Source organism: Alosa pseudoharengus, unplaced genomic scaffold (assembly GCF_046254945.1).
Source record: "Alosa pseudoharengus isolate Yale_2024_CS ecotype anadromous, Long Island Sound unplaced genomic scaffold, YU_APseudo_1.1 YU_APseudo_1.1_scf_11, whole genome shotgun sequence".
Lineage (NCBI taxonomy): Eukaryota > Metazoa > Chordata > Actinopteri > Clupeiformes > Clupeidae > Alosa > Alosa pseudoharengus.
In genome coordinates, this window is record NW_027468576.1 from 21,773,740 (window position 1) to 21,797,966 (window position 24,227).

The 24,227-nt window shown below is 39.8% G+C and overlaps 1 protein-coding gene across 2 annotated transcripts; it reads left to right on the forward strand.

Moving 5' to 3' along the window:
• Positions 1 to 847: 847 nt before the first annotated feature.
• lrrc8db (leucine rich repeat containing 8 VRAC subunit Db) lies at positions 848 to 23,341 on the forward strand. 2 transcript variants are annotated; one of them, XM_076278418.1, is made up of 2 exons: positions 848 to 995; positions 18,237 to 23,341. In XM_076278418.1, the coding sequence occupies exon 2, from the start codon at positions 18,239 to 18,241 to the stop codon at positions 20,765 to 20,767; it is 2,529 nt and encodes an 842-aa protein (XP_076134533.1). In that variant the 5' UTR covers positions 848 to 995; positions 18,237 to 18,238; the 3' UTR covers positions 20,768 to 23,341. The 2 variants fall into 2 exon arrangements, with proteins under 2 accessions (XP_076134533.1, XP_076134534.1); XM_076278419.1 differs by lacking the exon at positions 848 to 995 and adding an exon at positions 1,015 to 1,775.
• Positions 23,342 to 24,227: the final 886 nt, after the last annotated feature.

Below are 24,227 nucleotides of genomic sequence, written 5' to 3' on the forward strand. Positions count from 1 at the left end.
AGGGAAGATGTGGGCTACCTGCAGCCTCTGCCCATATGACAGTATGGTGTCCCAGAAGGACAAGCAAGGCAAAAGCTTTAATCTTCTTATTTGCTGCCATATGGTTGACTCCATGTTATGTGCTGTTGGAAAAGCATGGCATATACCAAGAGGACATATTCTATTACATAAATGCTGATGGACTGGAGTTGAAGGTTTGTATACTATCGATGACCTGCTGTTGCCTTCATAACATTGTATCTTTACCAATTTCCAGCGCAGCGTGTTGATGTGATCAACATTGTGACAGAGGCCGCCTGATCTGGCCTAGCCTGCTGAGAATATGTAGGGTAATTTGCCTAAAGGCTTCTACATTGTAGGCTACATAAGTGACTGTTACCTTAAAACATTTGTAGCATAATATGGCTTATTGTTTGGGGTTTGTTCTACTGACACCCGTCGTAGAAGATGGACAAAGACGTTATTAAGTGTATTAACTATGTGACTATGTGTTCGCTCTGATAGGCCTACACGTGTGGGTGTATATGCTACATTATTATTCATTAATTGCTGTATTAGGGCCTACGCTATGTCATAGGCAGTATTTCACCAAAGTAGCCTAGGGTAATTAAACTGCTTAGGCTACTTCAACCGTAGCCTGAACACGATCGGCTGCTGTTTACAGCTGAACTAGCTATTTACTGCCAAAGGCAAAGTTCATTTTGTGATACATTAATAGACCGTCTGACTTTCTTAAGGCGATGGGTCATGGCAACACCCACATTACTATGCAATGTAGCCAACCAGACATGGTTTCCTCACTGACACTGACCTCCTCGATCCTGCAGGTACAAACGCGTCTCTCACTTTTAAGAAACTTCAGTGCCGCCCTCTGCTACTTCCTGTTACCTACAATAAACTGTAGTTTCGGATATCTTCACTCGAATAAGAAAATCAAAGACGATGGTTAGGCTACACTAATAAATTTGACTGGAACATTACCCTTCTAGATTGAGGTATGGTATGGTGATTTAGTTATATTTCCTATTATATTTCATGTCCATCATATGCAGTGCGTGAACGAGGCGCAGCTGGCAAATTGTTAGGAAAACTGGTGCAGACTGGTTAGCTGTACCGGGCGCACAGCACTACAGTAGCCTACAAGACTCAGCATGTCTCAGTAAAATGGGACAAAATATGGTTACGCTTAGCCCACGACGTAACAAGACGACGATCGACACTTAAAATAGTAGAACATTTGCTCTTCACTTGCTGTTCTAGCTATATTTCTCTCGACTGGTGAATCTACCGGTAGATAATTTCCAGTTGGCTCCTCGACTGCAGAGGAGAAAAACTTGGAGACACGAAGGCGGATGTAAATAGCACACGCCGGATTTCTTTTGACCGATGAAGCACGCGAATGGTGTGGATGAGGTTTTAATTAACAGTTGATATTGTACTAATGGTAGAACTGGCCCATAGAAATGCTGTGTCACAACGGCTCAAGCCTACTTTCTTCCACGCGCACTGTAAACACGGTGCTGGACCACAATGGCGCTGATGCTTTCTACCGTAGCAGCCTGAAACACGGACCAAAATTGACGGCTCCCGAATCGCGGAGTGGATCTTGAAGAGAACCTGTGTTAACAGTGATGTCCACATAATCAACCTACATAGGCTACAGCTGCTGGACATTTCATGTAACCTCCGTGCACCAAACCGTATTCTGTACCGTTATATGGTGAGGGTGGTGGTAGCAGTTCATGATGTCTATGTAGATGCCGACTAACAACACAGTAAGTAGGCTAACGTTATGTTGTTTTATGTCACAGATCTGCGAGAATGTGCGATCTTTTGTGGTGTGATTTTGACTCATAGGTGGGCTATTCTACTGATCCGTACAGCAGCAGAGCTAGCGCTGGCTGTTGCTGAGTTTGTGCTCGTTTTACAACTGCCATGCAGTCTCCACGCTGGACTTGAATGCAACACAGTAACTATTTGTAATGGCTTCGGCACTTTGATCGTAGGTGGTCGCAGTACAAAGAAACTTGGTTACTGCAACCCGGCTCTTTGTATCTGACAGAGAATTCCATTGTTCTTTCTCTGTGTGACTACATTTCAACAGATGTCAATGAAGTGGTGTGTATGTTTGGAATACGCTAATGTGTCTAGTAGGCTAGCCTGCCTGCTCTATGAAGTTTAGGCCGTATGCTACTGTGGATGTGTTCACGTTTTGTTAGAACATATTAGCCGTCATCCATTTTATTTTAAAGTGTAGGCCTACCCTAAACAGTGTCAGATTAACTGTTTTACAATATGCAACGAAAGCCTGTATGAAATATGGAATTTATATACATATAAATATTCTCTTTACTTTGTCTCCTCCCTCCATAGGTGGCCACTGTCCTTGTAGACATCTGTGGTCCATTATAATACCATTAAATACACTTATTAACATACTATTGGAGTATTTGCATGTTTTAGACAAACTTTATTATTGGGACCCTCTGTGAGCCTACCTTATTGGCAATAATATTTCAGATTGCTGTTTAGCATTCGGGTAGGCTATATCTTATGGCAGCTGTGACCAATTGCAGTCAGGCGCCATGTAGGCTACTGTAGGCTACACCAACTATTAAGAGACATATGGTGGTCCCAGTGTCAATACAATCTGCCTGGGTGCACACAGAACTCCCATTGGTTGCTTGCAATGTCAGTTTAGTCATGCTGTTTGACCACTGACAAATGAGAGTGTTTTTGCATTGCTCTTCTGCTTGTGACCTACTTTGTAAGAAAAAAAATAACCAGATTGAGGTTGAATGAGGTTACCCATGAACGCAATTGGTTTAGTGTGTTGGTGGTATTGTGTTACCAGCGTGATTGTAAAATTGGTTTCTGAACCCCACAGACAGGGTGTGGTCTGTTGTTTCACACTGGTCCATGGTGTACACTAATGGATATGATGCGTAGTTGTCTGTGTCCATTCCTTGTGTGCATGTTAATTCCTCACACTACATCTTCAGATATAACATGCATTCAGTTTCAATTGTAACTCAGAGGTATGGGTGTAGGCAGGCTTGGAATTTCACCATTTTAGGGGCAAGGCCACTTGGCCTTCAGTTGGCCATATTTGGTGGGGGGCACAAAGGCCACATGTCAGGGCACCAAGGCCAAAGTTAACTATACAGTAGTATGCTTTAAAAATGATCAAAGTTGTATTCACTGCAGTAGACCTGCATTACTGTATGAAACATTACAAAAACATAAAACATGACATTATATATAACTGTAAATCATCTGATCATCTAATATTTTCAGATATCTAGGCTATATTTAACATTTATTTTATATTTGGCCTGTTATGAAATCATGTATTGAACAATTTAAGCACAGCTCAGCTTTAAGAAACTCAAATAGCCTAGATGCATGGTTAGCATTTTGTGATCATTAAGGCTACTTTCACAAACTCTTATAGTCAGCCTCTGATTTACCGATATCTAGGCGACATTTGTAATATTTATTTTGTATTTGGCCCGTTATGAAATAATGTGGAACAATTTAAACACAGTGTAAAACTTAAATCCCACATTTGGAGACATCCATGTATGTTGAAATTTACTGCAAATTCAAAACGGGATTAGTCTGGAACGGCTAACTGTACAGTGGACTGCTTTACACCTTTCTGTTCGGTAAGGTCTGCTGTTTATTCTGATATATGGTTTGTCATATGTTAAACGAAGGGTTCGTGAAGTATTCCACCGATATGAATGGGTAGGGAGATGGACGCAAAACCTTCAGTAGAATGTATGATTAAATTGAATGATATTATTTACTTTTCTCGCGAACCGTTCACCACAGCAATTACTGCCTAACATCGTTTAAAAGCTGAGAAAAAGCTCTTTCATGTGATACTTGTGATGTCTGTGTGATGAGTAGGCTACTTCGCGAGTAGTTCAACTGAGAATAATGGGTTAATTTGGACGCACTTTCTTTCTTGCACTGTCACTTTCTCCACTGCGTAATTTGCGCTGTGAATGCTAAGATTATTTTGACAGGCCATAGGCTAAATATATATCGTATTAGTAGGACGCAAAGCAGAATATTTAAAGGGGCCACCAAGGCCACCGTGGCCTGTAAACCTTTGATTTTCAAAGGGGCGTCACGGCCAACGCAAGGGGCTACGACGGCCATGGCCGTCGTGGCCGCCGTGAAATTCCTACCCTGGGTGTAGGTGTACTTATTTTATCCTATTCACTTTATGAATCATGCTCAGTCGCTGGCCAGTTTAATTCTTTTTTGTATACTTTGCATTACTGTGTAACAATCTCCTTGGAATAAATGACTAAGAGAGGAGATTCTGGGCACATGGGGGGAAAAAACCCTGGAAAGTTAATTTGCCCCAGGGTATCTTGGGTATGTGGATTGTCATCATTGTGGTACACACTGAGTTAGTTGAGTGAGTCAGCTGTGGAAAATTACGTTGTTTCAGCGAGTCAACGGGGGTGTGACAGAGGGGTCATACAGGTCCTGTAACATCTATTGTCATGTTGATTTTGTGGATTTAAGCCCTTGTTTGAGCCTATTTGGGCAAGTGCAAATGACCTAGCCCAAATACCCATACAACTCTGCATGCAGTGTGAGAGTGTGTTGTGTAGAAATCATTGCTGATTAGTGGCTGTTTCAGCAGAAAACTTCCTTCTTTCCTTTGGCATGTTAATGATTTCCACATGTAGTTGTGACTACACACCTCAAATGGAAGGGTAGATTGTGTATAAGTTGCTTCAAAGTAAACAGTGTAAATGAATGCACTAAGACACACACACACAAACAAACACACACACACACACAAACTCTCTCACACAGACACACACACACACACACACACACTTTGGTTCCTCAGAATCACTGGGTGTGTTACTTCTGTCACTGCTGTCGTTGTCAACAACCCCCCAGTCTGGAAAGAATGGCATGAGCCCTCACATGATTAATTGTAAGCAGTGCTGACTTCATGTGTCTGATGTAGATCCCATGTCTGCATGTGCAGTGAGTGCATCAGACCTTTCAAAGGGCCTGACGTAAGTGAGTTTCACATTGAAATTGTTGTACTGCTTTTATGGCATGGAAGATACTCAAAGACTAAAGTCTTTGGAGTAAGCAGAAACAGAACTTTAAGCACATTAGTTCTCTGTCTAGAGTGGTTTTATGCAGGGAAGTTTTACCACAAATTAACAGTAGATATAAGTGTTCTTTGAAATCATGCTGTTTCTTTCTTTCTGTCTGGCCCAATTTCCCTGTCAGTCTTCCTTCCTGTCACACTGTCATTACACAGCAGTAATGCTGATAGGTCACTCCACTCACTGAGAGGTCTAGTGATATGGGCCCCCAGACGGCCTAGGATACTGAGCAGAGAGTTATATCAATATTAATGAGTGCTCATGCTAGAGAAGCTTCAGGATATGGCATACACTGTAAAAAAGGGAAAGTCAGGGCTGTCCAATTTATCAAACCATACTATCTTACTATTAGAACCAGTGTAGTTTCGTATGAAACACAACCTTATTATCTTCATAGTCATTCCAATTAATATTTGATATTTCAGTGTATCTGATTGAATCATGTAAGGTTAGCTATACTAGCCGGACGTAGTCATATTCAATCCTATTCAGAATGTTAGTCTGATACTGCACCATTGAGACACGATTGTGGGGAGTATGTCAACTGATACAGGGGAAAAATGCCTCTACACACAATTTGAAAAGACCTAACCAATTGGAGCAACGAAATAGGGAGAACAGCCAAAACATCTTTCTTCTCGACAAATGCCTTAATTGCTGTTTTCTGTTTGTTTTTAAACGTTTTACAACAGACACAATAGCGACATCTAAACGTATAGCTTCTTTAGCAAACAAGATTTTGTAAACAAAATCAACTGACGAGCGCTCAGGTTACGTGAATAAATAGGCACCGTTGCTCATCTGTCCAACATTGTATAAAGCCCGCCCGGACGATTTGATTGGTTGGCGAGTTTTCAAACTGTCATATACCTTGTCAATGGTGCAAGTCTAGACCGAAATTCCCAAACTCAAATGTTATGGCATCCAGGCTACTTATAGCCTACTGTAAAAAAAGGAAAAGAAGGGTTGTCACAGTTAGGCTACTAAACCACAAAACATGGAATTATACAAACTTAATGTTTCTTTTTACAACCCCAAAACAGAAAAAGTTGGGACGTTTTGTAAAATGCAAATAAAACAGAATGTGATAATATACAAGTCTCATAAACCCATATTTAGCAACAAAAGGACATAGACAACATATCAAATGTTGAAAATGAAAATGTGGACTATTTCATGGAAAATATATGTTAATTTTGAATTTGATGCCAGCTACATGTTTCGAAAAAAAGTTGGGACAGGAGCATGTTTACCACTGTGCTGCTTTACCTCTTCATTTAACAAAATTCTGTAAATGTTTAGGAACTGAGGAGACCATTTGCATTACTCCTCGATACAGGATTTCAGTTGCTCAACAGTATGGGGTATTCTTAGTTGTGTTTTTCATTCCGTTATGCACCTAATTTGAGGAAATCTGGACTGTAGACAGGCCATTTTAGCACCTGGACTCCTCTATGGAGAAATACCATTTAAATATGTGCAGAATTTATTTTGCCATTGTTGTCCTGAAATTTTCAAGGTCTTCCCTGGAATAGACATTGTCTGGATGGCTGTATATGTTGCTCAAAACCTATATACATAATTCATAATTGATTGTGCTTTGCCAAATGTACAAGATGCCCATGCTGTAGGCACAATGCTCCTCCACACCATCGTAGATGTTGGGTTTGGAACTAAGCACTAAAACAAGTTGGATAGGTTGGAAACTTGGATAGGCCCTCTCCTCTTTAGCCCAGATGAGTCCATGATTTCCAAAAAGAATGGCCAATTTTGATTAGACCACCTGACCTTTTTTCCATATTATCTCAATCCAATTTAAACAAGCTCAGGCCCAAATAAGACAGTGGTATTGTCTGTATGATGTCTCAATACAATTTTGGCTGTTACAATTTTGACTGCCGTTTTTGAATTGTGTATGAAACTATGCATATAGACGATGGTTATCAGAGGTTTTCCTGAGCCCATACAATGACAGGTCTGGAAACAGGTCTGGTGTTGATGCAGTGCCATCTGAAGTCCAAAAGACCACGGCCATCCAATTTATTTTTCAGCTCTTTCCCTTGTTTGCAAAGATTTCTCTGGATTCTCTGAATGTTTTAATAATATTATGTCCTGTAGATGATGAACTCCCCAAATACTTCACAATTTCATGTTAAGAAGCATTAAAAATACATTGTTTCATAATTTGTGCACACAGGTTTACACAGAGTGATGAATACCCCTACATCTTTACTTCTAAGAGACCCTGCCTCTCTGGGATGCTCTTTTTCAAACCTAATAGTGTTGCCAATTACCCTAATTAGTTGACGAACATTCCTCCTTTTGTTTTCTTTTATCATTAAACAACTTTTCCAGCATTTTTTGTTACTCTCATCCCAACTTTTTTTGAAACATGTTGCTGGTATAAAATTCAAAATTAGCATATATTAGCACTATTATGTTAAACATATTTTGCCACAGCAATGAATGTATCCAACAGAATCATGTAAGATGAATGAGAAGGCAAGTGATCACATGGGGTCCCTTGTGCCACCACTTCATTGTGTTCCCATAAGCCTAAGGCATAAAAAAAAAAAAGGTTTGGTTCCTGTTGGTTGTCAGTTGAGGCCATGGGTCGGTAGGGAATTTTTTTTTTTTTTTTTTTTTTTTTTTTTTTTTTCCCAGTGGCAGTAAGGGATAGGTAGAAAATCAATCCCTCCAGGATTTCGCGAGGTTTTTTGAGACTGTTGCGACCTAATATGCCTGGATGGAAGTTGCGGTGATTTTAGCTGTTTCTTGTGGAGAAATTGAAAATTGCAAAAATAGTTTAAATTTAAGGCAATTAAGGTTAGTAAGACCAAAATCACACTGATAATCTTGATGCTTATTAAAAAGGATAATCCAAGGTAAACAGTAAGGATTACAGAAAATCAAAGTAGAAAATCAAACCAAGAGATGGCATCATGTCATATGTTTCAATACATTCATATATTTTGTAATTCATATTAAGTTCATATCTTTTTAATAAATCATAGACTGTGGCCTGCATAATTACTAATATGCAAGTAAGTATCTAGTAATTTCATATTGATTTAAACTATTTGACTACACTTCTGTTTAATGTCATTACATTGGTGGTGTATGTCTAATTCACTGCCTGCCCCTTTAAGGACGTGAGAGTAGCCTAATTACATTTCTGAGTGGATTGGAAGGCTTGCATCTCACTGTTCGGCTACGAGTGTAAATCACTTTTTGCATAGTGCATTACCATATGTGGATGCAATTGGGAATGTCTTCTATGTCATTAGTTAAAATAAATGTAAAAAAAAACAACTCGAATGAAATCATTCTTGGATCATAGAAGAGGTAAATGTCTTGCAATTTTATTAATTTCTATGATTTTGGTAGCACTACTCAAACTAAGCCCACAAGCTAGCAAACATAAGCTTGACATAAACATGACATAAGCTAAAAGGACATATCCAGGTAAACATTTGCCAATGGGTTGCATAGCCTACTCAAATGTCAGTAAACCAAGTAGGCCTTAATTAACTTACTTTCATAGCCTAGGTAGGTTAGCAACACCAGGTTGAGAGATGCAAGTAAGCAGATCGTTAACGTTAGCCTTCTATTTATAGTCATCAAAACTGCAGAGGAACGAACACTTAGGGCAGTCTTTGGTGTCATATGCAGAAGGTGCAGAAGTAAGTGTGCCACCTGGCTTAATATTCTGCGCGAGGGACTGTTGCGGTAGGTGACGTTTCACAGTGAAACTACGATGATTGGTCAAATTTGCGAAAAAGTTGCGGTGTTTGGACAAAATTGTGAGTGCCTTGGTAAGTGACGAAAACAATCGTCTTCGTGAACAGCTGTGCATAGGCTACTTTGTAACAGAGAGAATACGCTTATCCCTATACACAACGCAAGGGGTAATTAATGTAATTATAGTTCGCCTTTTATTTGTGGATTTATTTAATGTAGCCTAGACTATTTAGTGTTATTTCTTCCCCAAGCTCATAAAATAAATTTGGGTCGCACATAAATTGACAGGGTCGGTCGGAAACCGGAACCCAAGAAATTTTTTTTTTATGCCTAAACAAGAAAGATATAATCAAGCAGCTGTCAGTGTTGCCAAACGTGTTCACATGGGTTTTCGTAATGTTAGTTATGCTTAGAAACCAGTAACATTTTGGAGCTGGGTTGTATCTTATGTTATGAGATGAACCATGCTTTGCCCCCACCATGAGTGTGATAGGTTTTGAACATGCACATATCAGTAGTTCCAAATGACATGTTCCCAATCACAATGAGAGCATCTGAATACTGTGGCACAATCTCAAGAAGCAGCAGCGTTGCAATTTATCTTCTAAAAGCATTGACACTACAATATTAATTGTCAACATCATGTACATGTCATGTAAACTTATTTTAAACTATTTCATTAGAATTGGTTGGTCAATTTGGGTCACCATGGCATGAATCATTTTTGTAAACCGAACAATAACAATAGCAACAACAATTAACAATAGGATCGAATGTGTGAATGAAGTTGACCAGCAAGATTGAATCGGCAATCACTCCACCTTCGACCTAGTAAAATACAGAGGTTTCTGCTCACATGCTGTAGTGTGAAAACCAGCCAATTGATTAGCGGGTTTGAGAATGGCAAGGGGAAAGGGGGTTGATCATAAACAAAAATTTCTCTCAGAATTATTTAATGTCTTTGTGCAGCCGCAAGTGGTTGTGATCATGGCACATTTCTTGGTTGCTGTTCACTGAACATTAACCTAGTTGAACACTTCAGTTTAGGGAACACATGTTAACCATTTATGCATATGTACTAATATGTGTATGTATTAGTGCTCATCAACGTCTGTAAGCATAATTGCACATTTAGGATATTTATTAAACCATTTCTTTTTCTTAATCAATAGGTCATTAATTGGTGATAAATCCTGAACAAGCAACTAGTTGGTCTTGATACAAGGTTACTAGTATATAGCATGAAGGCTATAACGTTATTGATATCTATTTTGATCCATACTATATATCAATAACCTTAGATCAAGACCAATTAATTGGTTATTAAGGATTTACCAAGAATAAATCACCTATTCAGTGAGAATGACGCTGAATACAGATCTTATTGAGCATTGATACATACGATAGTTATATACAGGGTTCCCATGGGTCATGGAATTTCTGGAATATCATCATTTTGTAAAGTTAGGCTATTCCAGACATGGAAAGTCAGGGAATTTTATCATTTTGGGGGCAAAGTCATAGAATATCAGGAAATTTTGTTGTAGCAGTTTACAATTTACTTGTTAAAATACAAATATGTTTCCACTCAGAATTGGTGTATATCTGGTAATTAGCTTTACTGCTTGTTTGGTAGTTGTGGTTAGTTTAACTTTGTTTATTCTATGCCCATTTATTCATCTCCCACTCTAAAAAATAAAACATTCTTGAACGCTATGTGACTATTCTGAAATCTTTGGTCGGTATATTGTACCCTTCATTATATAGTAGGTCATGGAAATTCAAATTTTTTTTGTCAGGGAAAAGTCATGGAATTTTACATTATAATCCTATGGAGTAGACCGTGTTTTCAAATAAGTCCTTGGCTTCTAAAAAAAAAAAAATGTGATTGTCTTTTTCTGCAGCTCAGAGCTGTTTTTATAGTTACGAAATGTTCAACATCTAGCGGAAAAACGCCCTGTCACACTGTTTTTTGACAGCTGACCAATCACAAGCGGATACTTTGCATATCACAAAAAGACGCTTCAGGCTGCTTTAAGGAACAAAAATGATGACAGATTTTTTAAAAACTGAAAAAGCGGTCTCCACAACTTCTCTTGTCAGAAAAAGAAGCCAAGTTGGAATGTACCCATAGTTATTATGCTAACTGCTTGTTAGTTTGCATTGTTACCTGGTTTGAAACTTATGAATACACCATGAAAAGCAGAGCTTAGATTACAGTGTGTAAAACACAACACATAAGGAATGGGTTGAAAGGATGCTCATGCAGCTTTGCTGCTTGGCCAGTTCATAAACACTAGCAAGACTGCAACTGGTTAAGAGATATCTAGCAAAGATTAGAGATAGATAGCAAAGATGAAGCCTTTCAGTAAGGGCAGTAATAGCTAGGACAGTTCATAGCAACCTGACCTTGCATGTTCGCTCTCAAAATGTATGTGAGCATAGAGGAGACCTGCTTTATCTTCACGGGAGAGTGTGTGTGAATGCAAAGAAGTTGTCTAACCCTTTTTCTGTACTGGGAGTCTGGGACTTACTCGGGATTCTTGTGTGAATGAGTCTCTAGAGGAGTGTGGAGAGTGGTGTGCTCTGCTGCACTAATGTAGAATCAGAATATTTTTGGCTTTCAGGCCTCAGTAGCCAGTTTAGTTGTGATGCTGCCTTCTTATGATCTTCCTGCTCCCCCTCCACCCTTTGTTTTCCAAATGTGTCCTCATTAGTGTTCATTCATTAGCCGCATTCAACCATTATTTCTCACACAACCATTACGTAACATTTATAAAATGCCGAGTTAGCAACATTCTCCCTGGGTTGGTCTGGATCCTTCAGGGGGGAATTGTTTAACACTCTGTAAAGCGCCATGAGACATGTGCAATGTTTTGGCACTCTATAAGTGAAATTAAATTGAAATTGAAATTGTAGAACTCCCAAATGAATCAAATTCAAGGTATTCTATAAGCATGCACCATTATGTAATGTTTATCAGCTCATTTAGAGTAGATGGAACTTGGCCACAAAGCACTGATTGATAATTTTCCCTGTCTGATTGTCCTCCCATGATGGCTGAAGAGGGATTGGATGAAGCCATATGATTCAGAAATCTCTCTGGAACCTAACTTGCTCTGTCTCTTGTGTGTATCATGCACAAGAGTCCTTGTTCAAAGATCAGACATGGATTGACTTGGATTCCACTGCCTGTGTCTGCATTGCGAAAATATACTCCAGGGTTTAATTTGTATTGCTTTTATGGCACGACATACCACAAGGCTTTAATTTGTCATATTGGTTGACCATGACAGGGGTGATGGACTATGCAGACCAGGAGTGGGAGAAACAGATGTTTTCGGGAACTAATGAGCAGTCAGGCAGATGGCCTCAATAAGGACCACCATGGAGAAGCACACCATGAAAAACATTTGCTATTGATGTAAATAGAGTCTAGACTAACTGATTCCCCTCTTGTCCGCCTGCTGTTACTCCTCCCCCCCTCTCTCTTTTTCTCTCTTAAGTGAAAGACATTACTTAGCCTACATCAACATTGACACCTTCTCTCTTGCTCCTACCAAGGTAGCAAGAAATGTAGGTCTCATGATTGATGACAAGCTAACCTTCTTTGTTGTTCATGTTGCCTTTTGCCGCCCAGTTGTGCCACTTTTAACTATTTAACTAATCAGGCCGAACCTAACAAAAAAAACACACTAGCTATACACAACCTGAATACGCTTTTTTAAAACTTGGTTTATTAGTTTCAATCTTAACTTTTTGGTATGTATACTCCTTCATTCAATAGATGTAAATAAAATACAGCAATAAAATAATTAAAACCAAAGTCTCTATTAACATTTACATCTTTTAACAGTTGCAGTGCAGAGAGGAGTAATGCATTTACCAAAACAGAAAATGCTGTTGCATGCCACATTTAGGCTGTTCTAATGTCAAAGAAGAGTATGTGTTTGAACTGTGTGTGTGCAGTGCCGCTGCTGGCTATTTTGGTGCCCAAAGCACAAAAAAAATGATATTGTAATATATATTATTTAAGTGATAACAATGACAGTCATTTTAGTTTAAAATATTTCTTAAGAAATACTACTTATTTGATGCAGTTTAACTCATTTAGAAATGGTGCGCTGTCACTTTAAGAGCGTCTACACAACTCTCATAATGATCAGCTCCATTCAAATATAAGCCAGTGGGGTATACTACGAAGCACGTTAGACATATCTAGGCTATGTAGACATATCGAGGCTTGACAAAGCCTTGACTCAGGGGTATACGTTAAGTGATACTACGATAGCAGTTATGTGATATATTTGTCAAACTAGGCTTTCAGCTCAGATCTGTGCGCGTTCTCGGTGTTGGGATGACTTTGGCCAATCGTGTAACGTGGAGACGCACAAGACCGCCTCTATTTAAAAACAATTACTTCCGCATTCATGAGCGATAGCTTAATCTACACTGCGGTGATTTTTTGTGTCTAACCTATAACATCAAATAAATCAATTGTCATCAGTTGTTGTATGGTATGCCCCTCCATAGTGGGATATTTGCACGCACAGCACTATTAAAGCGCATTCGAGATCCAAAATGTTAGTAGAGGCGGAGCTCCACCTGTAAGATATATGACAGAATCCTACACGTGAGATAACTTCGTTTTTTAAGACAGTTGATTGGTCAGTGTGCGGTAGATTACACGATTTGAGCTATAACTTAGCACATAACCTCCCCCCGACCAGGTTTGGTTGACAGCATAAGATACCATGGTGATATAGCGACACTAAAACAGATCCACTTTCGTGTCACAGTATACCCTGGCTTTGAGCGCAACATACCTCGCTAACCCACTAATCGAGATTCGTAGTACACCCCACTCGCTAGTCCACAAACTCCACATTTATCACAATATTAGCAATAATGATGACGATATTAAGTTGGTATAAACATCTAGCTAGACATTTTTTTTTAGTTTGCAATTAAAAGTGATAGCTATCTGAGTGGAATGTCTTTCAATGGCATATAGGCTACAGTGCTTCATGTAAATGAAGTTTAAGGGAAACGAATTATTGAACCGGCGACGTCCTCTTGAGTCTATTTTCACCTGTTGCAGCATGTCGGGATTTGGGGGTGTCTTAATGAGTTTCACATTCCTGTGCCGGCTTGCTAGGTGCTTGCTCAGATTTGAGGTGGAATTTTTCGCTGTAGACAACATTTTTCTTCCCACGCAAAGTGTAGCCTACAGCGTTAATGTTTTTTTCGTAATGTCTGAACTGCAATGATTTAAATGCTCCATGTTCGCGCTCTCTCCTGCACTCCATGGGCCTGTACTACGAAGGGAGCTTAACCAACCCAGATGTAACCCAAGATTACTTTGTTAAACCGGGATTGACAAAACCTGGTTATCTTAAGTGGTGTTAATCGGTACTACGACGCTGATTATGAAGTTGATTTGTTGAGCTGGGGTTAACCTCATTGGAGTTTGTGCGCGTTCACATAAAAGGGGCGGGTTGCAGCGCAAATCACCACTTTCAGTGATGACGCGTTCACCTTATTTTACGGATGAGGAATGCCAATTATTATGACAAATACGTCGGCAGTGAACAAAGCATGCTGGCAAGGCTGTTGGCAACGTATTGCAGATCCTAAATGCCTAAAAGTAAAGTTTTATTTCCACATTTTCTTCAAATACGGAGGAGTAATAGCTTGCGGAATGTATTTAATGAGTTGAAATAATTAAATTACTTATTTTGAGTTCATAGAAATGCCTACAGATGCAACACAATTTAGAAGTGGGCATATAGATTACAGAACTAAGGATAATTGAATGTTTAAGTAGCCCCATTGACTGATTTAGTGTATGCCTAATCCTGTGAACATTTCAGATGAAACACCATTGTCAAGCGCACATGGCAGCAGGTGAAAATGAAACACAAACACATTATTCAGAATAGTGGTTTATATAGTCATAGCTTGCATTAATATTTCTTAATTATGAAAACATGTAGGCCTATGCTTATAGCCTTCACTTGGCCTCTGTTTTACAGCTAACAAGAAAAAGGTGTCTTTGAACACTACTGTAAGGCACCAGAGTGTTTTACAGTAGCAGAGGAGTTGGCCATCGCAAATAATAGTGGAAGGCCTATTATGTAGGGGGTTGAGGGAGGCATTCGGTCGGATTCTGGTGCTGTGGAAATGTGTAGCCTTTATGTGCAGGGTACAGTAATATGACATTCAATTCAACAAGTTTGTTAAAATGGTGATTTTTATTTATTAGGCCTACTGTAGGCTATGTCCGACTTATTTTAGGCTATTCTTGCTCAGATGTTCAGCATACTGTAGGCCTATGTCCGATTTATTTTAGGACATACAGTATTCTTGCATCACCGATTGAATACATGAATGTCCACGTACGGGCATTGCTATGAGACGTCTTCCTAGATCATCTGACAAAGATAACGAATTCCCTCGGCTGACAATCTATATCTTCACAGAGAATATCGTCCGGGTAGGCTATATATATTTTCTGGCGGTCTCTAAAACCCCTCGCCCTGCGAAGAGAGTCCCTCACGATTTGCGCTCCAATGTCGTATGGATCATCCAGGTACGCCGACATGTCTCGGGAGAAATTGTTAGTGGAGGGGTGGTACTTATAAAGGGTGTGGTTAACGGAAACCTCGGGTTAACCAAGAACATAACCTGGTCGGAGCAGGTTTGAGATGCAGCGTAAATTGCCATGGCAGCATACCTCGGTTAAAACCTATCCACCTTTCATAGTACGGGTTAATCGGGAAGTTACGCCACACGTGATCAAGTTACTCTCGAAGTTACCCAGATAAGCCAGAAACCCCGCTTCGTAGTACAGGCCCCATGTCTTGCACACGTGTGTCTGTTTACATCTATGTCGCGCAGCTACGTCATTGTCATGAGTTAGTCTCACAAAGTCAAGTCAAGTGAAGTCAGATTTATTTATAAAGCGCATTTAACATGCACATAGTGCAATCCAAAGCGCTCCACAAACAAGACACATAACAACAAGACAAAAGATGCCGGATGGAGCGGCGTAGTCGCCAGCCTACCCATGACATCAAGACAAGACAAAGACACACAAAGCAAAATCCATACAGCAAAATCCCAAATTCTTTTACTGTCTATGGAAAAATCACGGTTTAGTAACGCAGTAACGCAGGCTGCTTGCAGGAAAGTAAAGTAATCTCATTAATGTTTTTGCAATCCCTTACTTTACTCGTTATTTGAAAAAAGTAATGGGATTACAGTAACGCGTTAGGCTACTTCTAACGCGTTTACTTAATTTGGATATAAGCATCTGCTAGATAAATAAATGTAAATGTAAATAAATGTACTTAAAGGTTGTATCAGCGATTTCAGGCCCAAAAAAGGCCCAAACATAAATGATCACATTCATCTAATCTTTCCTAACAATCCCCTAGCTGTCTGCTCCATAAGCAGGCCGTCAAAAAAACGTGTCTCTGTAGGCAGCCTAGGCTCCGAGATTTGTACACAAAAACAATTGCTATCAACAAGGGTTAGCAACCCACTCAAAAGCAAAATAAAGTGTTTCAACCAATAACCGACGAGATGCGCTTTTAGGAGAGTTTTAATTGCACGGGAGGGAGGAGGAGGGAGTAGCTAGCTCTCTGTTTTCTTTGAACAACAACAGAAGTGACGTATCCCCGCCATCGCTGATACAACCTTTAATGGTACTCTTTCGAAGACCAGTAAACAGACTGTATATTGACAGGTTTGTCCAAGTCTGTTAAAAGGGAATATTCATTATCAAGGAATAAATGCAATTTGGATGTGTTTATCATCAAGTATGCAGTGTAGGCCAAACATGTTTCAGTGGATCTATAATTAAGTTAATTGTGCTAAATTACAGAAGAGGAACCATTGGTGTGTGCTTTTTCCTGCTAAGATTTTAAACCCCATTATTTGGTAGACAGAGAAGCATATCATTCTGGTCTCCACTCTCCCACTCTGTTTCATTGATCAGATGTTTTTTCACAGTGCTGTCAAAATTCACTGCTAAATTCCACACTAGAATCATGATCTTCTGTAGAACCAGACATTCCAAATTTAGCGACCAATGGCACATCTGAAATAAACCCCTTTTGACTGGCCTTTACAGTTGATATGTTGACATCAAAGCTAAAATGACCTTTCCTTTCAGGATGAGGATGAAGTTTGAGAGGGAAAAATGGGATAAGCAAAGTGAAAGAACAAAGCAACGACTTGAAAGACCTTGTTAAAATGAAGGAAAGGAATGTGGCTGTTAAGCAAGCACCAGAATATCAGTGTGGTATATCACTCCCTGTTGATACCAGGTGGATGAGTTCAGGCATGCATGAGTTTATTGCTTCACAAAACAGACAAGACAAATAGCTTTCTAATATTTCTCATGTCTTCATAGTATAATCTGTATGTTAAGACTTGATGAGAACAATATCAACATGTTTGGTCTAGAATGTAACTTGTGACTGTACTTTAATCCTATTTTTTCAACAACACATAGTCACATACAGTTATACCATACACATACACATACACCACACATAAAATGGAAAATTCATGGAATATTTTGTGTTTCTTGTATTTGTTTCTTTATCTCACATGCTCCATATTTTTTTAATTCCACATACAGACAAAGTCTAGCCTGTTTTTGTTTTTCCTATCGGGCCATCTAAGTGTTCCGTATAATACTAGAAAGGAATGCACTCCTACTCAGGACATTGTGTCATCACCACCCAATCTTCCTCTTACACTGGTTGAATTAGCTTTGGTTCTCTGGCTAATGTGTTATTTCTCAGAGAGCGAGAAGGTCACCTATTGTCGATGATTTGTTTCCGTCTGTAGTGCTCTTGAACAAGACCCCGCAGTGTGAAAGATGAGCTGCTATAGTCAATACGGGCCAATGGAAATGGCAATCAGGACAGGCCAGGAAGACTTCATAAAACATTATTTTTGGCTTCATTTCACATCTTGATCGATATCAGTTTTCATGTGGTCATATTTGTACCCGCAGTGATAGATAATTTAATCAGGAAGAATAGAGTTCTGTGTGAATACTGATTCAAACGAGCTTCAGAGGGAACACATCATGTGGTGTGATGAACAGAAAGACAGGCCACTTTCTCCTTCCTCTCCTCTGAGGATTAAGAAAAAAGTTCAAGAAGCTTCCTCTATTAATTAATAATTTGAATATAACACATGATGGAACATTTTTTTTCTGTTTTGAAGGATCTGTTCTAGTATCTAAGAGTCCTTATAATCATTTTGGTCCTGAGCATTATTACGATGTTTTGACGATGACATATATTTTCTCTGTTTTTGCAGGAATGTTTACCCTCACAGAAGTTGCCTCTCTCAATGACATCCAGCCGACCTACCGAATCCTGAAACCATGGTGGGACGTATTTATGGATTACCTGGGCATTGTCATGCTGATGTTGGCAATTTTTGCTGGGACGATGCAGTTAACCAAAGACCAAGTAGCATGCCTTCCCGTCCTGGAGTCCTGGGACGAGTCCGACCCTTCCCCAACACCGCGGCCTGACGAGTTCTCCGACTGGGTGGGGACGGGAGAGGGAGCAGGAGTGGGAGCGGGAACGAGCAGAGTGACCCTTTCAGCGGCGCCCCTTGCCTCAAAGGACCAACCTGATAGCGTTGTCCACCAAATCCCCTTCCTGCACACAAGTGCTGTAGGGCAGCCTGAGCCCACAGGGGTCAAAACGAACTTGGACTTCCAGCAGTATGTTTTCATCAATCAGATGTGTTACCATGTTGCTCTCCCATGGTATTCAAAATATTTCCCATACCTAGCTCTCATTCACACCATTATACTCATGGTTAGCAGCAACTTCTGGTTCAAGTATCCAAAGACCAGCTCGAAAATTGAGCATTTTGTCTCAATTCTGGGAAAATGTTTTGAGTCGCCCTGGACCACCAAGGCTTTGTCAGAGACAGCCTGTGAGGACTCTGAGGAAAACAAACAGAGACTGACTGGAGCTTCATTGTTACCAAAGCATGTCTCTACGAGCAGTGAAGAGGGAAGTCCAAATCAGTCAACACCTATGCTTGCTAAGACTGGTGTAAAGTTCTCTGCTGAAAAGCCTGTTTTCGAGTTTCCAAGTATGACCATTTTAGATAAGAAAGATGGTGAACAGGCCAAGGCACTTTTTGAGAAAGTGAGGAAGTTCCGTGCACATGTAGAGGACAGCGACATGATCTACAAGATGTATGTTGCTCAGACAATAATCAAAACAGTGAAATTCATTTTAATTCTTTGCTACACAATGACATTTGTTGCCTCAATTAATTTCAGACATGAGTGCATACCTGATATCAAGCACTTGACTGGTTATGCAAGATTTCACTGCACTCATAACATGGCTTTCATGTTAAGGAAACTGCTTGTAAGCTATATTGCCCTAATATGTGTCTATGGCATGGTTTGCATATACACCCTTTTCTGGTTGTTCCGACGACCACTAAAAGAGTACTCCTTTGAAAAGGTTAGGGAAGAGAGCAGTTTCAGTGACATACCAGATGTTAAGAATGACTTTGCTTTTCTACTGCACATGGTGGACCAGTATGACCAGCTATACTCAAAGCGTTTTGGCGTCTTTCTCTCAGAGGTGAGTGAGAACAAGCTGCGAGAGATAAGCCTTAACCACGAGTGGACGTTTGAGAAACTACGACAGCATGTCACTCGAAACACACAAGACAAGCTGGAGCTCCATCTTTTTATGCTCTCGGGAGTCCCCGATGCTGTCTTTGACCTCACTGACTTGGAGGTCCTAAAGTTGGAGCTGATCCCTGAAGCAAGGATCACAGCGAAGGTATCACAGATGATAAACCTCCAAGAGCTGCACTTTTACCATTGTCCTGCAAAGGTGGAGCAAACAGCGTTCAGTTTCCTTCGTGACCACCTTCGGTGCCTTCATGTCAAGTTCACAGATGTCGCTGAGATCCCGACCTGGGTATATTTGCTGAAGAGTTTGAGGGAACTCTACCTGGTGGGGAACTTGAACTCTGAGAACAACAAGATGATTGGTTTGGAGTCCCTCAGAGATCTGCGGCATCTGAAGATCTTGCATCTCAAAAGCAACCTCACCAAAATCCCAACCAACATCACAGACCTGTCGCCACATCTCATCAAGCTGGTGGTGCACAATGACGGTACAAAACTTTTGGTACTTAACAGTCTGAAAAAGATGATCAACCTGGCAGAGCTGGAACTGCACAATTGTGAACTGGAAAGGATCCCCCATGCTATCTTTAGCTTGACCAACCTCCAAGAGCTGGACTTGAAATCCAACAACATCCGCACCATTGAAGAGATCATTAGCTTTCAGCACCTTAAGAGGCTAATTTGCCTCAAACTATGGCACAACAAAATTATTAGCATTCCGCTCTCCATAAGCCATGTCAAAAATCTCGAGTCACTCTATCTCTCACACAACAAGCTAGATGCTTTACCCAGCCCTCTGTTCAATCTGCTAAAGCTGAGGTACCTGGACGTCAGCCACAACACCGTGGCAATAATCCCACCTGAAGTGGGCTTCCTCCAGAACCTCCAATATTTTGCCATCACGGGCAACAAGGTGGAATTGGTTCCCAAACAGCTCTTCAAGTGCACCAAGCTAAGGACTTTATGTCTGGGTCACAATTGCATCTCCACCTTGCCAGAGAAAGTGGGTCAGCTGATGCAGTTGACTCACCTGGAGCTCAAGGGAAACTGTTTGGACCGCCTGCCGGCCCAGCTTGGCCAGTGCCACCTGCTGCGCAAGAGTGGCCTCATCATAGAGGACCATCTCTTTGACACACTTCCCCTGGAGGTTAAAGAGAGTGTTAATCAGGAATAGGGATACACCAATTAGCCACTAAATCACAAATTTGATTCTACTGTCTTAAGTGTTAACCAGTACTAATCATGATCCAGCCCCGAGATAACAAATGGGAGGAAAGCACGCCCTGGGCTTGAATTCAGACAAAGGTTGACAGTGAGCTCAGACTATGAAATAAGTCTCCAGTCATTTCATTTTTCATAAAAGAACGCACATTCTGCAGACAATATATCATATGATATATTATATTATTAACAGACAATAACAATGTTACTGTCACTTGCTCAATTGACAAGTCTCAATCTAGTGTTTACTTTTGCTGTGCTGCGGAGGCTGTCTGTCTGTCACAAAAAATGTGCTATGGCATGGTTTTTTTTTGTTTTTTTTTGTTTTTTTTTTTAAATCTCATTGAATCTCCCAAGCACATATTATTGTGGCAGCCACACATGCTCACAACAAGCTCTCAAGTGATTGGCATCAACATATTGATCTGATCTAACATCATTCCAACATTTCAGGCTGGCATTGGTGTCTGCTACCAATTGTCAGTATTGAATTGGTGCATCCTTAATCAGGAACAGGATTAATCTTGCTGTTTGGTTATGAGTGCATCTGGAGTGGATGAGTTTGAGTGCATGAGTGCACAGATGACAAACTACCCTCTCTACCGGCGAGTCTCCAGCCACGTTACCAGTGTGAATGGAGTATGGACTGTAGGGCATAGGGCACAGCAGAAATGAATGTTTTCCTTACTGCTGGTCAGGTTTTAATGAAAGCATGTCATCCGTATGAAGTTCAGCTCAGGGCTGATTTGATTTTACTTTAAGGAAGATGTGGGTGTGTGTTTGAGCTTTTAGAATGAACCCTGATAGAATGCTACTCACCAGGCATTCCTTCAGAAACTGGGAAGTAATGTGCTTTCAATAGCGCGTCTGCCAGTGACATAGCATTGGTACCCTGTCTCAGTGGTTTAACAGAAAAAAATCATTTATGAGTGAAAACAAACAAAAAATAGATGTAGTACAAGTAGGTGCCAGGGATTTCCCATTGTTCTGCTTTTTTTATGCAGCCTTTTTTCATAATCACTTTTTTCCCTGCCATATTACTTGACCATGTTCAACTAGTTCTGTAAACATGTAGCAATTTAGAGGTACTTTATTACATTCTGAACATTTTTGTTTCAATCAAAATTTGTGTCCTATGCATGATAGCAAAAATTAAACATGCCATGGAAACCACCAAACATTTTAAGCGATCAAGTCTATGTTTTTGAGCTCCTTGCTACAGTACGCACTGTTCCTATTGTGGTGGAGTTATTGATTGTATCTTGTAATTTCGTTCAGATGTAACCAGGGAAGACAAATGCACAACATCATAAACCATCAACCAGCAATGACTGATGTGCACACATTTGTATATACTGTATTGTATACCAAGTGAAAAAGGAGATACCACCCTTCCTCCTCTCCTACACCAACATGGCATGGTCTTTGCTGCTTACAGGGCCCCAATGTATGTGGACCTTTGCTATCCTGATATTTACTCCTTTTATATGACAGCTGCCCGAGCTCAGTCAGTAAACATGCATTAAGCATCTTTCTTAAACTCCCAGCTCACCTGACACCCTTAAGGCTGTTTCGAACTATGAATCACACTTTATACAGCATGCTGAAACCATGTTGCCATTTACTCTGCTTTCAAAGGCCAAGCATTGGAATGTGTGTTTTTAGTTAACAGTTAAAGTGACGTATACAACTGTTTGGCCTTATTATCCATCTTCTCCCCAATCTTGTCCTCCTGTATCTGAAATACTACAGACTAATTCCAAACCTCTACCACAGGAGGGTATAGACATAGGATGGGTGTAGAAATACAATATTTATGTGGTGTCTTTGAAGCAATGTCAATGTCATAACATGTTACAGTTAAGGGAACGACTATATTTAATCATTTTAAATCATTTTCATCACACACACACACACACTCCCCTCTTGTACTACATGTCTTGGCACAATTTGGTGCATCTATACTTTGTCCTGAAAAAAAAAATGCATTGGATGAAAAACAGGAGAAAATGGTACTCACTCAAAGTATTGCATGCCAAGCCATAATCAAGGGATGTTTCACTTTAGTGTTTAACATTAAATAATACATTTAAATAGACAGATGTTTTTGTCACACTGCCACCTCTGAATGCTGCAAAGGTAAAAGGTCATTGTGATTGCATTTCATTTTGTTAAAGACGTGTCTCCCCTTACGAGGTCTGTTAGAAATGAAACTGACCTTCGGAAATGCTAAAACAAAAGGTATACTTATATTTTGGAAAATGTTTTAATATAGAGGAATGTTGCAAAAAAATGCTCTTAGGTAGGATATTTGGTAAATTGTTATTTACATGCATATTTTCAAGTATTGTTTTCATGTATGTTTTTTTTCTCCCCTTTATTAAGTTAATGTCTCCACTTTTTTTTAACTAAGCTGCCTCTTTTTAACTTTCTTTTATAATGTAAATTTATTCATTTCTAAGCCAATGTTTTAACTTTCAGTTGTACACCTAAATTAAATCAATAAAAGCATATGTTGTAACATCGATCCCAACTGATACATTCTGATATGAGTTTTGCTGATGTGGAATGAGATTCCAAAAAATGATTGTTGCCTGCATTGCACGCAGCTGCTTGTATGGTTGTATGAGACTTATGCGCTTAGTAGGGTATTGGATTCTGTTTGTTTTGAGTCCAGCTGTGAAGTGTGTCTAGTAGACATACCAAGACCGTGGGGAATGGGAGTGTGACATGACATTACAGTAGTAACAAGTGAATGTCATATGACTGTAAAAAGTAGAGCAGTGTCACATTTTACATTCACCTTGGAACGTTTGAGATGATCATGTGGTTTATTATTATATATTACTGGCATATTTTGAAATAAATGCCAATAGATAATAAGCTGCTGTATTTCCTTTTCTGATATCGGGTGTACATCTACTTATTGGGGGAATGCATTTTGAGGGATTACCCAATTTCAACAGTTATACTGCAGGTGTTCTTTAATAGATTTTCAGATAAATTATAGCATTGTTCAATATTCTCCTGCAACTTTGTTAAGGCAACATTTTAGTCACTGACATATAACAAGGCTTATGCAGTTCATTTGAAAAAAAAAATTAAGTCTTACACCATGCTCCAGTTACAAGGGAAATTATGGCTTTCTCAGAAACTGAACTGTTGCCAAATTTCAGTTCTCTAAAGTGCTTGACATAACCTTTCTATTGTGTAATTTCCTTAATCTAACTGTGGATGAATCAGGGGAGATTGCATTTCCTCAACAAACGAGATGAATGGATGAATGAGTTATCCATGTTTAGTTTGACATCAGCTGTAGGCCTAGTTCTAATTGTTGCTCAGGCAGGGCGGTTTTGCTGGTTTTAGAGCTGTCTTTAAAGGGTGGGTTGATGCTGGAGCACCCTCTGCTGGTA